This window comes from Apiospora marii (assembly GCF_038362585.1).
Source record: "Apiospora marii strain CBS 49790 chromosome Unknown utg000013l_segment0_segment0, whole genome shotgun sequence".
Taxonomy (NCBI): Eukaryota; Fungi; Ascomycota; class Sordariomycetes; order Amphisphaeriales; family Apiosporaceae; genus Apiospora; species Apiospora marii.
Window position 1 is genome coordinate 2346992 of NW_027117384.1, and position 14474 is coordinate 2361465.

Below are 14474 nucleotides of genomic sequence, written 5' to 3' on the forward strand. Positions count from 1 at the left end.
ATCATATCGTCGATGCCATCATGAAGGTTTTGCAACCGACTCTACCGAACTATGGCGATCTACTATCAAATTTGCTTCCCTCTCTGGATTGCCCCAACATGACCATTGACAGCTTATAATCACCAAGAATATATGGTTACGGTTCAGTCATGGAATTGGGGAAGGCGAGTGAATTTTCATATTAGTCTAGCCGAAAGCTGTAACGAGGAGAAGGACATGCGAAACCCAGGACGCCACATCCTGTTCATTTGAAGTTGGGCAAGAAGATGTCTTGAAGTTTCCTACTCATAGCTTCCCCGCCCCTCCTCATCCAACCCGTCATGCTCATCCGTGCTGGGCCCTATATCTTCCCAACTCTCATCCAAGGGATTCAGGTCTGCAGATTGCTTCCCAGCGGTCCGGTCAGATTCATGTTTCGCGGTGTTTGTAACGGCGTACTCTTCGGGCGCCTCGCGACGTCGGAGACTGCCCTCTTCCATGTGTGAGTATCCCTCCATATCCATGCCAACGCCCCCTTCGGTATCGAGCCCTCCAGGATTTGCCCACGCATTACCCTCGGGTTGCATTTTGATCCTATTACTTGTGGAGTTTGGGTCAATTGGCCTGTCTGGCCTGTCTCGCAGTTGGATATTTCCCGTCCTAGTATTGAGAGGTCCCGCTGATTGTCCACTGCCCATTTCTGTCTGTACTGCTTCCTCTATTTTATACCTGATATCTCCTTTGGGCGTTACCTGAGCAAGATCAGTACCCGCCATTACAGCCAGCGGCCCTTGCTGCCCCATTACTGTCTCGCAGGATCGTTCCATTGAACTTATCGAACTTTGTCCGTCATGAGCTATCGTGGACGACTCTCCCAATAGCATCAGACTGGAGACAGAGCTATCGGCTGACACTGAATGCAGAGGTTCCCGCGGATGATGTAGAGTCATCGTTCGGGTAGATGGTTCACCCACTTCTGAGTCTGGAGGCAATATAGCATTGTGCCCATCCTCTAGACCTGGGGTATCGGCGTCAAGTACTCCAGCGCATGTGATGATTCCGGTGTCTGGAGGTGACTGGCGTTCCGACGAAATGTCTGGAGAACTTTTGTATGGTAATCTTTTGTCTACCCGAAATCCTGCCGAGGCCGAGAGCTTTGAATTGAAAGTACTGTCGGATGCTCGCAATACTCCAATTGATGATGTTGATGATCGGCCTGTTGCCACCAGATTCCAAGAACTCGTTGTGACTCTTGCTTCATCTATCCTCAAGGCTACCGAATCGGAGTTCTTCACCCTGAGAATAGACGAGACACTTGAAATATTGAGTATAAATGTATTCGACAGCTCCTTGGATGATATTTCGATGATACTGTTGGCAAGTGTCACTGTGCCCATTCTCAGCCATGCTGCATCAGATAGCCTCGCCTTGACAATTGTTTCGTCTCCGTGGAAATTTTTTATTTCCGACGTCGATTGACTTGTTGAGGATATGCGGAAAGTTCCACCCTGAAGGAAATCCACGGTGTTGAGCTCTAATTTGGCCCGATCATTGACCTTTGCGTCAAAGGATCCATCACATCCCCGGAGATTCGCGATTGTCGTTCCTGATTGTCCTGCTGTGGTTACGCGGATATCGCTATCGTTGATGTCTGCATTCTCTATGGAGAGAGAGGCGATGTCCTCAGTGAAAGTTCTGAGTGGACCTCTGCAATTGTAGTGGCCAAGTTTCAGAGACGCACTCTCTCTCGCTCTCATGGTGACAAACCCAGTTCCCTTTTCTTTAATAGAGCCTATTTTAACCTCTGAAGTCCCGCTCGCTGATAAATTGAGGGAGCCTCCGTACCCAAGATCCAACTCACCAATTTCGAGATTGCCTTGGCCCTCAACCGTCAGGTTAAAGAGCCCTTCGTCTCGGCGTAGCATTTTCATCTTGGTCTTGGATGTGCTAACCACTAGGTCGTTGAACTTCAGTGCAAGACGATTTATATGAGCCTTTGGGACGAAACCCACGTTCATAACAGGGGTGTCTGGCTCGATGCTATTGATCTTGCCGAAATTAGCAACCGAGGCAGGATGCAGCCGATGAATATCAGTGTCGCCCTCAACGACCATACCAATGGGGTCCCTCAGTGGTGCCTGTCTTTCCACTGTCTCGCCATCGACGTTATAGATTTGCGCGTGGTCTTGAAGTTTTATGCCAGGTTTGTGGAAACCCCGGCCTCCATACGTATAAATCGGAACACACCACGCCATGTGGTAGGCTTCATGGACGACTATAAAACGGCGGATTTTCTCGAGAGCTGTGGAGTTGTTTTCTTGATGCGCCGATGAGGGTTCTGTCCAACGAGTAGCAAAGACCCTCCCAATTCGAAAATATCGACCAGGTCTTTGGATACGCTTGGGATCCCACAATGCCCCTACTACGTCTGCAACCTCGGCCATGATCTGAGGTATTGCTGCAAAGTAGATCTTTCGCGGTCGCTGCTGTTCTTTGCTACTTGCATCCGACGCAGCTGTAGTTCAGGTCCGTGGTACTCCTTCTAAGCCTTTATTTTCTTATGGACACATCGATCTTCATCGATTCGCTTAGTTCGCTCGATAACGCAATGGGATCGCAAGGAGATCGTAGTGAAATGATGAATATTCGTTGCCCTCGGGCTTTTCATGTGAAACACCGTAGGTTTGCCACTGGTATATTGCTGTCTTCACGTTCTGTGTGAGGCCTTTGGAAGGCGCAAGGCAAGCTCGTGGAGGAAGCTTCGCGAGATCTTGTTGGGGTGAAATATATCAATGCCAAACGACAAATGGAACGACTGTCTCTGCGAAAACGACAGAACGGAACCTAAGCGGGGTTGCCTAGAGTTGTATCATCAGGCTGAGTGTGCAGAGGTGCCTGCTGACGCTTAACAGGTTTGTTTTGGATGCATATGAATTTTGAGGAGCAGAATCTACTGGTGACACATCAAGCTGAAGCGGCCAATAGTAAGCTGAACCAATGAGGTGATTAAGTGGCTGACCACTTGTGCACGGCGCCTACCCTTGGGATATGTATGAGGATGTATTGAAAGGGGGTTTGCCTGATCCCCATGAAGCATTACAGATAACAAATCTCTAGTTTAGAATCGATGGTTGATCTGGCCAATAATTCGAAAAAGGTTACCTTCTGTGTTATAGTGAAAGTTGTGATGCTTATTGGTATTGCCTGCAAACCTCCAAGAAATAGAGAGAGAGAGATTGCCAAGTTGGCCGCCGATTGTCACAGCAGAAGACGTGGCCCAATCAGTTAGTTATCTGCGACAGCCTGCTGTAATGCTATTACATCCTCCCGCACTCGATCACAGGGAGGATGGATCTTGGTGTACGACGCAACCTTTATGCATGCAAGTTGGAACTGGGTCACTTGCTGCGTATCGTGAAGAAGCCTTACTTTCTTGCCGGTTACGGACTCATCGACTCTCTTCCTAGATGGGTGAAGTATACACCTGTTTATTGTCAACGATAGCAGGCCGTTATCTCGAATACATTGATATTGATATATCTTACCCATCGTTTTGATCTGTAAGTGAATGATACAGTCATGGCAGCGGAGACCAGTTCATTTACGGAATGCTCGGGTAGGTCTATGTTTCATATAGTTCCTTCTGCTAAGATCACCGTCATGCCGCCACGTAGATAAGAAAAGAGGACATTCATTCAATGCCATCCAAATGGAACCAAGCAAGCCGACAGCGTTGGTCATGGCATCAATGACGTGGGAGTCAAAGGTCGCACGAGAAAACACCCTCCCCTAAACATACATCCCCCCATCCATCATTATCTACCCAACTCCGTGAACGAAGCCCCAATTAGCCGCACCACGGAGGTCCACATCGGCGGACTGATCAACGACTACGCTGCCACACCCGGTGACGAACCTCGAGGATATAACGAAGGATTTCTCAATATTGGGATCAGAGAGTGTGGCCGGACAGAGCTGGTATACACGCGCATTCTTCACGACTGGGGCGAACGGCTGGCATGGGGGATACAGATTGCATGGTAGATTTATTAGAAAGCCTCAAGCCGTTAACGGAAACGCATCGACTTCCACCGTAAAACAAGTTTATTACGTTCAAATCCGTTGTGCATCATTTTATGAAACGCCTATTCGGCGCTCAAGTTCAGGCTTAGAGCAGCGTTGCTCAGGCTCAGTGTTTGGCACCCTCCTCCTCTAATTGGGGGATGATCATCTCCCCCGCTTTTTCACCCCTGCCGTTGCCGTGTCACTCACCCTTCACCCCCCTCCCCAGTACCGAACATTCTTGTATCACGGCTTGCCCGAACCCTGCCCTGACCTGACTGACCGGAAGCTCAGATCGACAAGTGGCTGTAGACGTTTTCCCAAACGAGCACCAAATTACGACCCGGAGATGGCAAGGCTGAAAAATACGACCACAGGAAGCAGAGGATAAAAAAAGAAACGACACAACGAAAAAGGTGAGGCAAAGGCAAGAGAGCCGAAAATGAAAGTTCAAAGAATCAAGCCCCCAGAATTCAGATCCGTGGAAAGCCACAACAAGGCGTCTCCAACATTCAGGAGAGACAGACATAGATAGTTTCTTCGTATTCATACACGAGATGCATCCAAGTAGATAAGTATGCATATAAGGAGTAAGTAACTAACTTACGCCTGACTCGAAATATGTACCTACTTGGTCCGAAATGCTTTTCCCCGTACTACGTACGACACTTGGCATGCCTTGAAAAGAAGATCGTCGAGGGCCAAGGGGTATGATGTACATACTGCCAAGTATGATTTGCACCCGTAGCGGCCGCGCGCATCTCCCAGATCCCGATTCCCACACAGATGGCCTCTTTCCCTATGCGTATAATCCGGTGCGGCGATCCGCTCTGATAGGGCTGTGAGCGAGATGTCACGGAAAGAGTGGGTAAGATCTCAGACTGATATTTGCTATACATCTGGACGCACGTAATCAGGGTCCAGCGGGATAGACTCCGGACTCCTATTCAGTTTCGGACGGAGTCGTTGACGACGGACGACGGACAGCGGCGCACGGCTTCCGAGGACGGGCATGGCGATGGATTCACGATGGCTGCCGGACTGCAGGTAGTCGATTAGTTTGATGTACTGTTATTTTTCTTCTTGTGTGTGTTATGTTGTTCGTAACGTCGTAAGACATGAGCTTTGTACAAGGTGTGCACCCGGCATTCCTAGTCCGCGCCATGCTCCCTCCCTTTCCAAATATAAAAATCATCCGCATACAATATCGGGGGTATTCTGGTATTCTCCGCACAGCCGCGGCCGTAGCCGCCTGCTATGGCCTCTGTCTCTGCCTGCCTGCCTGTTCCACCAGCTGGTATCACTTACACAGCATCATCACCTGGGTATCATGTTTTGGTTTCCTCCGCCATCACCTGCAATCTCAGCCCCCTTCTTCTTACTACCACACCCTCCTCCTACTCCTCATCCTCCTACTAAGTTCTCGCCTCCAGCATCAGCATCTCACTTTTGCGGTGCTGCACTGCCGGAGCTACCAGCAACACGCGCCTGGAGATCCTTTCGTTTCGAGAGCAGGCTCTTGAAGGCGCCCAGGCACTGCACCAAGCTCTCCTCGTCTTGGGCGCAGAATCGATAGCTCTTCTCGTCCGTGATGATCTGCATGCAGTGCGATCGGGTTTTGCTGATCGGGTCGATGTCCACCACGTTAACAATGGCTGCGAGGGCCATGATGAAGGCCGCCGTGTACTCGGACTCGTCCTTGTAGAGAATAATATTCCGCGGGCGCAAGACGGCCCAGCACTTCTTCCACTGCTTGACCCCATGCTTGTTCTTCAAAAAGTGCAGCCAGCCCTGCCACACCACGCGATCGGGGTCGTTCTCAATGTTGATTCCGCTGACCTGGCTCAAGTTGCGCTCCCCAAGACCGGGTCGGGCATCCGATCCAATCACGACTGCCGAGGCCGAGGGAGACCGACCGGACAGGTTTTCAATCGAGGCGCCGATGCGCGGGACGTTTTCGGAGTCGGAGAAATCCGAGTGTGAGACCAGCTCGTTGCCAGAGAGGCCGGATGATTCCATCGCATTAGACGTTCTCCGGTTCGACGACGTGGGCACGCGTCTCATCATGGGCTCGGGCTCCGGCGAGCTGGAGGAGCGAGGCGGGTCTCGTAGCAGCCCCGAGGTGTTGCCGCTCAGCACGCCTACGGCGGCATACGACTGCCTGCGGACGATGGGGCTGGCCAGGAACATCTCTTCCTCCTCCTCTTCTATTCGGGCGTCCTTTCGTATCAGGTCGATCCATTCCTGCGCGTCTTTGGCGGTCGGCGCCTCGAAGTGGAAGTTCTTTGCGGGCGAGAAGAGGCCGAAGAGGTTGTGGCGCTTCCCCTTGGGATCCTTTAGCAGGGTGACGGCCGACAGCTCCGACAAGTCGAGCTTGTGACGTAGTTTGCTCTCGTTATCCGATTTATAGACGGACAGCGCATTGGGTCGCAGGACCAAGTAGACGGTTTTCCATGCCTAAAATAAAAAACACACCAAAAACGGTTAGGCGCTGCAGCTTCGACCACGGATCCAGTCCGTTTTATAGGAGTTGTTCTGTGTTTACCTTAGTCTTCTGTGTGCGCCTCTGGACATAGCCGGCCTTGAGGACTCGGTCGAACTCGAAGCTGCCGTTCTGATTGACGGGGCTCGGGGTCACGAGGCCGAGCTGATGGCGGAGGCGGGTGCCATTGGCGCTGTTGCCGTTGGCATTGGAGATGGGCATCGCGACAGCCGACGGGGGTATGCTGATCTTGGCGCCACGGCCGGGTAGGGCTTGGGTCGTATCAATAGTAGAGGTCGATGGGTCTCGAATCGATGGACTCGCAACGTCGGCCATGGTGAAAAGATAAAAGGAAGGAAAGGTTGTTGGGGCCGGTTGAGGCGGTGCGATGAGGTACCTAGTAGGCAATGGCTAAAGGAAACGGGGATGACGGAGGCGACAGGTAGTTGTGGGTGGCCGTTGGTAGGCAGGTAATAATTAAGTTAAGTCGGGTGTTACCTCCTATGCAGGTAACAGCGGGTGCTGGTCTGCAACACACCAAAAAAGAGACAGCTCAGAGTCGACGCGACGGAAGTGTAGTGGCATCGACGTTGAGCAGATTGATTGATTATAGGAAAAGAAAATAAACAAGGCCGGAGCGGCAGTATAGCACGGGCAAGCAGCTGGAACAGAGCAGCAGCCACAGTAGTTGTGCAGTAGCAAGGAAAGCGAAGAGCAAGAGAAATATGTGGGAGGATCAATTGAATTAATTGATGAAATGGGAACTGGGCGGACGGGACGAGAAAGGAGGGGTGTCAGTGTGTATATTTGGATATTGGCCCAGATGCCAGTGAGCCAGAGCCAGTGCCAGACAAGCAGAGAGCCAGAAACCTCCAGCTAGGATTGATCGACGCGCAAAATGTAATTAATTACCGACAGCACCGATCCAACCGTCAGGCCGACCTAATAAAATCTTATTGACGACACACGTCCCAATTAGGCAATGGGGAAAATGGGACGATCGAAAGGGTTGGGTGGTGTGTGTGTGAGTGCGAGTCGTTGGTCTCTGCGCCCGTTGCCCAGGCAGAGCGAGAAATAGGGAGCCACACTAGCAGTAAATGAACAGAAAGAGCCTCATCACGTTCGAAACCAAGGTGGAATATCCACCACACGGCCTTTTTCCGACGCGCCCACCACCCTTCACGGAGGAGGCTGAGTCTGTGTCGTGTTGGCGTGATTCGAGACAATACCAATTGCGCCGATTACCTAACTATACCTACACTGAGTATCAGCCGGGAGAAATGCAAATTCCCAGGGCGATCATAAGATCGCGGCGTTATACGTGGCAACCAGCCTCCCAGCCAAGGCCAAGGTGCCAGAGAGAGAAGCCCAGTCGAGATCTCTCGCTGGCTTGTCAGGCTAAGCAAGCATGGCCCTTGTCGGTTTGGTGGGAACACACGCCTTAAAGCTTATGTCGCGGCCAAACAGTCCATGCCAGGGGTTGGAGAGAAGACGCAGAAGGGTACGTAACGCGTCAGTATTGAAGGGCAGCAACCGCGGTAGAAAAATGCAAAACAGAAAACAATGCTCGCCAGCTTTTCCACCACAAAGTGGATCAATCTCCATGTAGCATTGAAAACATCTAGGGACGAGATGTTAGATGTCGCCAAGTGGATGGGGCAGGTGGCAGGTTCGATATGGAAGCTTTCCAAACGACCCCATCGTGTTCATGCGTCCGTCTTCCATCTTATTACTACAACTTAATCGAGGGTTGGGTTCCCACGATAACGCACCACTATAGCCCTACTATCGCCGCTTGATCCTCTCTATTTGTTCTCTTGCCTAGCCTTATTAGCCTGATCGGTGCCGGGACTTCCCCCGTTAGCGGACGGGGCGCCTTTGATACCTCTGGACCTCCTCAAACCTTGGGCATTTTCGAGACGTGTGCCAGAGTTTGGTCTTCGGGAAAGCCCAGGTAGCAGCCAGCAACGTCGGCCCTGGCATCCCCTTTGCGGATGTTTGTTGTATCAAACTTATTAAAATCTTCGGGAATCGATACCCTTTTGTTGAGCAAGCACCACCTTATCTCGGGGCGGCAAAGGGCGTTTCACATTCCTCTTCCCCTTCTCGAAGTTTCGCCAGGCGCTGCCTCATGCAATGCAATTGCAAATAGCTTCCTTCTGCCAGGTATGGGATGCTTCGACATCTCTTCTTCCAAGCTTCCTCTCCTTCTGTTACGTATGCCATTGACGTGCCACTGTCTCAAGCCAGAGGAACCCATTGTTCGTCTCGTTCGCATGATCTATCTATAAATCAATGCCTTATAGGATTCCTAGGTTGCCTACCTGTCAGTCAATCTGTCATCTGCAATACTGCCAGTTTGCTTTTCGAAGTGATGCGTCCCCCCTCTCCCCCATCCCCTCGGGTTCTCGTCGATCAACGATCAGCCCCAGCCCAGCGCTTACCTGCATATGTACAGTTGCAAAGCCACCACCGATAACCTGAGCAGGGAAAATAAGCAGCCGCCGGCGGGAACGTGCAGGCCAGATGTACATACACAAGTACGCGCGTAACTGGAACCCAACGGTTTCTTCAACGTAAAACCGTCACACAAACTCTCAATTGCCATGTGAAATAAAAAGAAGCAGGATGAACCCCTGGATCCTACTTGCGTGTGAACCCTCACGGAAGCCGACGACGGTGCCAAAAACCTTGTACCGGCTTGGCCTTGTTTCCCCTAATTTGTCGTCTGACCGTCTTCTACGTGATCGGCTCTTATATTGTACGGGATGGCTGATGACAAGGCTTACAGGTATGTACACAAATGGGCAGAAATGCGTTAGCCGTCTGCAAACCTTATCACGAAGCAGCGCTTGGTAACTTGGCCGTTTTCCTCCCTTGATGGGGCCGCCCGCTCAGATATCAAGGACCTGCCACGTCTCACATCAGATTTATGGCACGCACGCCACTCATACTTTCAGTGATTATCGCGGCTCTTATGATATAATTTTGATGATAGTAATTCGGCATGTGATTCATCTGTACATGCACGGGTTTGCCTCCCGCGAACCCTTTTCCTGATGCTTCTTGGTAGTCGTTGCCACGCCACGCATCATTGTCATACTCTGCCCCTATCCCCTCCAACCCTTGCTTTTGTGTGTAGATGACAACGGTGCTCATCTGCCAGAGCTATATCATGAAGACGATCACGATAGATCAATGCCTCCGGGTCGATCCTGACTGGTTAAAGCAGGTCCTTGTGGCCTACCAGACGAACCATGCTGGCGCAGCATAGTCAGCTACCTATGTATTCACGATGATCACACACATAGCCTATAGCCATGATACGATTGCCCTATAGTCAGATTCACCACCTCGGACGCCAAGGGAAAGCGGCTTCGGACCTGCCTGGCACACTCCACCGATCCCCGGATCCCAGAGAATGCCGGTTGACGTATGCCCTCTTGGGTTCATTGGGTTTGGCTCTTGGCCTTAAAATGCCCTTGCCACCAGAATAAATCACAATTTGCATACTTCCCATTCTACATTATCGTTGCACACACGCACATATCAAGTTGGCCCAAAAGTTAGGTTTAGGATCCGCACCTATTTGTGTGGGGTATCATGTAGTATATTATGTTTTCGGCGCTAGTCGAGACGTCCTCCCTTCTGTAAGGGGCTGCGAGTGAAGGGTTAAGATGGAAATAGACGCCCAGCCGACCGCTATTCGAGCTTCCAGATCCCCAAAATACCGCTCCATCAGTGCTCTGGTTAGAGAGACAGGCGTCCCTGCCCCTTTACTGTACAGTGCCCTCTTGCTCATTATTCAAAGGCCGAGCGAGAGTGGTTCCCTTCAACCATGAAGAGGGGCTTCATACCACCAAAAGTCGCGTTTGCCCTTATTTCAATCAGCTCGTTGGAGCAAAAGTAGGTATGGGCAGAGATGCCATAGAGTCCCCTCTATCAGACCCGGTGCTGTTTGACCAGGATCCCCGGGACTTCGTCGATGGCCATCTTCTGCCATAGCCTCCCAAAAAAACATCATAGAACGCCTTGAGTGTCGCCTAAATGGGCGACTTGGTCGCTTCAGCGGCCATTGCGACCTCGAGAGTTGAAACCCCTTCCACGTCGGTTGGAGGAGTTGTTTCCGTTAGAGACAAGTCGGTCGCTGTACAGGCCCTTAGCACTGCCAGAACCGTCGCTGTATCCGGTATCGGAGGTGTCCATGCCATCGTCAAACCCCAACGACCCGTCGAGAACCACATTGTTGTTCCCAGGCCGTGCCTCTTGGCGACGCAGGCCACCATTACGTGGGCCGGTCGGTATAGACGGGCCGCCGCCGGGCTTCATGTAAACATGTAGAATGCGACCATCGGCCTAGAGGAATGTTGTTAGCTGATGTGTCCCTGGAGCGAAGAAGAGCAGTAGTGTAGCGTACTGTCTGGTTGTTAAACGTAGCAATGGCCTGCTCGGCGCCCTCGCGGCTCTCAAACACGATCTCGGCAATAACCAGGGGATGCGTCTTGATGATCTTGCAGCTCTGCACCAACCCACCCACAGGCGTCATCGCGCTCTCAATGTCGGCGGCCGTCGTGCCGACCGCAAAGTTCTGAGCCAAAACGGCGTAGGGACCGGCCAGTCCCCGAATCGTCATGCCTCCCCTGGGCGCCGCAGGGGCGCTCTGGATGTTCATCTGCGAGACGGCCGCAGGGGTGTTGAGGGAGCGCGAGAAGGCATTGGCGACCTTGGCCGCGCGCGTGTTGCGACCGCCGGCCTGCGCAGGGGCGCGGGTGCCGGGCGCGTGGAGACGGGCCGCGAGCGAGTTGGGCTTCGGTTGGTTCTGAGCGGCGGCGCGCAGGTTGGGCGTCGAGCGCGAACCATGCAGGTCGTGTATCCATTCGCCGTTGATGTCACCAGCGGGTAGGCGTGCCGCAGAAGATACTCTCTGCTGAGGAGGATCGGTCTGTTAGTAATCGATTTCGCTTGGCAGGTCGCAGTGCTTAGATGTCCAGCAAGGGATTCGGGTCGGTCGGTACCTTCTTGACTCCGGATCGGCTAGCGAGAGAGCCTCCGGCTGTCGCCTTCAGAGGAGCGCTTTGGCGACGGTCATTCTTACCGAAGATCTTGGCGGCGAGAGCTTCGTTCTTCTTGCGCTCGCGGCCTGCTAAAGTTAGCTGTGCCGCTCGTTGCATATCTGGGGGGAGCCCGATGCGACGGCATAAAGACACACACCTTCTTGTACGATCTTCTGGAAATCGGCAGCGACTTTTCCCATGGTGAATGTTGATGTGTCGATGCGGCTAATGTGATGTGGTCCTGGTCCGAAAGGGAGAGAAATAAGACGGAGTGCAAGCGGCTGTTGTTTGTTTGTCAAATGCAGGAAATGGCTGCACAAATAGAATGCTGAGCTGTAGAGATGAAGAAGAAGAACAAAGATTACAATTGAGTCGAAGTAGTACAATCGGGAAAGAATTACAAGGCCAGCAACAGGTAAGACAGCCAGGCGCTCGGAGGGTGGGATACGATTTGTAGATGGACGTTGGCGATTCTTCCTCTGTCCGGCGCGGGCGCGTTGTTCTTTTTCTGGGGGCTGTACAGCAGGAGTACAAACTTAGATGTACTTTGTCAGCTGCTCAAGCATTACACCACTTATCCAGCGGAACAGTCCAGTTATGTTCTTTTAGAATTTCTAAGACTAGATAGGGACATATCCAAATACTCATGATGAACTTCAGCATAATTCAACTTATATCAAGTGTGGTCTCTGGTAATGGACGGGTAACCTGATCTCGAAAGTGACTTCGTAGGTACGTTCAAGAATAGAAAGGCCGGCCCCCCTGCATCAATCATCAATCAAACAGATCACTTCAAGATCTGGAAGCGCGTCTTGTCTTATCTAAGGCCGACTTCCAGTTGGGTTAGATGTGGCTGTTGAATCCAATCAGCCACACAGAGAAAGAGGCAAGCCCCGGGTCCACTTTGACCTCACCTTTTGGCCTGAAGTTCGAGGCAACAGTGGGCAGAAAACTGAATTAGGGTCGACAGATAAGCACGGGCCATCGAGCACTATCTGATTCCCCCAATCAATTGCTGGCTAGGTACTTTGCCCACACAATTCTGCCGAACTTGCACCAAAGCGAGAAAATTGTCCAGCTGTGTGGTGTTAATTTTCGGCCTCCAGTCTGCAATTCTTCAGTTTGGAATTCATCTCCCCCAACACCATCACGACATCGAATTACGCCCAATAGACCGTCAAAATGGGTCGCGTGATTCGTAACCAGAGAAAGGGCCAGGGAGGCATCTTCAGTAAGTCATCGCCTCGACTTTCTTTCCCATCATCCAGCAACATGGTCATCGCCAAATTCGACTCGAGCACGGAATATTTTGGGCACATGGGGATTGCACTGAGGCAGTCTTGGGACGCATAGCCAATGTCGGGCAGTCGAAGGAGCTACTACCTTGAGGAGTGCAGGCGAAAGAAACACAGCGACACGGCAGAAGAATCATCGGGGATTGCACATGCACAGTCAACTTGGCCCGGTTGCTAACCTCGTTCTTTTTTCCCACAGCCTCCAACTCCCACTTGCGCAAGTCCCCTGCCAAGTTCCGATCTCTCGACTACGCCGAGCGCCATGGATACGTCCGCGGTGTGATCAAGGAGATCGTCCACGACGCTGGTCGTGGTGCTCCCCTCGCCAAGGTCGTCTTCCGCAGCCCCTACAAGTTCAAGCAGATCACCGAGACCTTCATCGCCAACGAGGGTATGTACACCGGCCAGTACGTCTACGCCGGAAAGAACGCCGCTCTGACCGTCGGTAACGTCCTGCCCCTGGGCTCCATGCCCGAGGGTACCGTCGTCTCCAACGTCGAGGAGAAGGTTGGTGACCGTGGCACTCTGGGCCGCACCTCCGGCAACTACATCACCATTGTCGGCCACAACCCCGATGAGGGCAAGACCCGCATCAAGCTCCCCTCCGGTGCCAAGAAGATTGTCTCCAGCAGCTCTCGTGGTATGATTGGTATCGTCGCCGGTGGTGGCCGTACCGACAAGCCTCTCCTGAAGGCTTCGCGTGCCAAGCACAAGTTCGCTGTCAAGCGCAACAGCTGGCCCAAGACTCGTGGTGTTGCCATGAACCCCGTCGACCATCCTCACGGTGGTGTAAGTTTTCCCCGTCCTCTTTGCGAGTCTCGCAAGACAGACACAGGCACAGACACTGACATACTCCTCTCTAGGGTAACCACCAACATATCGGTAAGGCTTCTACCATCAACCGGTACGCCGCGGCGGGTCAAAAGGCTGGTCTTATTGCTGCGCGCAGAACGGGTCTGCTGCGTGGTACCCAGAAGACCAAGGATTAAGGGTGATTCTCCGACAAAAAGCATTTCGGTGGTATTTCATCGCGCAACGAATTGGGGGTCTACGGAGTTTTACTTGCTCTTTGCATCTGTAGGTACAGATATTGAGCTAGTCATGAGAAACGGCTCAATGGGAATGTACCTGGCATCAACACGAATTTCTTCTGGTTAAATGTCTGCTCCGTCCCAATTTCCCTCCCCCCCTCTTTGCGCTAGGGTCGGGCTCAGGTTCGTGTCTGCGTGTATTATGTGATGCGCCAGGGAAATAGAATGGCGTACACTGGGTAAGCCATCTGCATAGGGATGGCAATAAGGGGCCAAAAACCCACGTTCGCGATGAGTTGGTAGAAATCAGTAATGAGACGGTGCCGCGGGTGCTGTGTATGAGATGAAATCCAGTTCCATATCAGGTGATGATTGTCCCGGGGCAAAGGAAAGGAAACTACCTACTGCTTGGTCGAAGGTTGCATGATGTCCCACGATCGTACCATTCGGCTTCAAGTCACTTGACGTAACCAGGGTCTCATCTGAGCTACCCGTTCGGTTTATTAACCTGGGGCTGCCACCCATCCTTTCTCCGCGTATTCGGTCGTCCACTGCTACGCCCTGTATGAAC

The 14474-nt window shown here is 52.1% G+C and overlaps 4 protein-coding genes across 4 annotated transcripts; 1 reads left to right on the plus strand and 3 right to left on the minus strand.

Moving 5' to 3' along the window:
- Positions 1-281: 281 nt before the first annotated feature.
- PG985_015858 (uncharacterized protein) lies at positions 282-2423 on the minus strand (the record flags this gene model as incomplete). The annotated part of the gene is made up of 2 exons (XM_066835624.1): positions 282-573; positions 709-2423. 2 exons carry the CDS (start codon positions 2421-2423, stop codon positions 282-284), a joined length of 2007 nt encoding a protein of 668 aa, XP_066676827.1.
- Positions 2424-5484: 3061 nt separating this feature from the next.
- PG985_015859 (PH domain-containing protein) lies at positions 5485-6859 on the minus strand (the record flags this gene model as incomplete). The annotated part of the gene is made up of 2 exons (XM_066835625.1): positions 5485-6498; positions 6587-6859. The coding sequence occupies 2 exons, from the start codon at positions 6857-6859 to the stop codon at positions 5485-5487; spliced, it is 1287 nt and encodes a 428-aa protein (XP_066676828.1).
- Positions 6860-10588: 3729 nt separating this feature from the next.
- Positions 10589-11777, minus strand: PG985_015860 (uncharacterized protein; the record flags this gene model as incomplete). The annotated part of the gene is made up of 4 exons (XM_066835626.1): positions 10589-10879; positions 10941-11447; positions 11539-11663; positions 11735-11777. 4 exons carry the CDS (start codon positions 11775-11777, stop codon positions 10589-10591), a joined length of 966 nt encoding a protein of 321 aa, XP_066676829.1.
- A 982-nt stretch (positions 11778-12759) lies between these two features.
- Positions 12760-13861, plus strand: PG985_015861 (60S ribosomal protein uL2; the record flags this gene model as incomplete). The annotated part of the gene is made up of 3 exons (XM_066835627.1): positions 12760-12808; positions 13072-13661; positions 13736-13861. 3 exons carry the CDS (start codon positions 12760-12762, stop codon positions 13859-13861), a joined length of 765 nt encoding a protein of 254 aa, XP_066676830.1.
- Between the last annotated feature and the right edge of the window lie 613 nt (positions 13862-14474).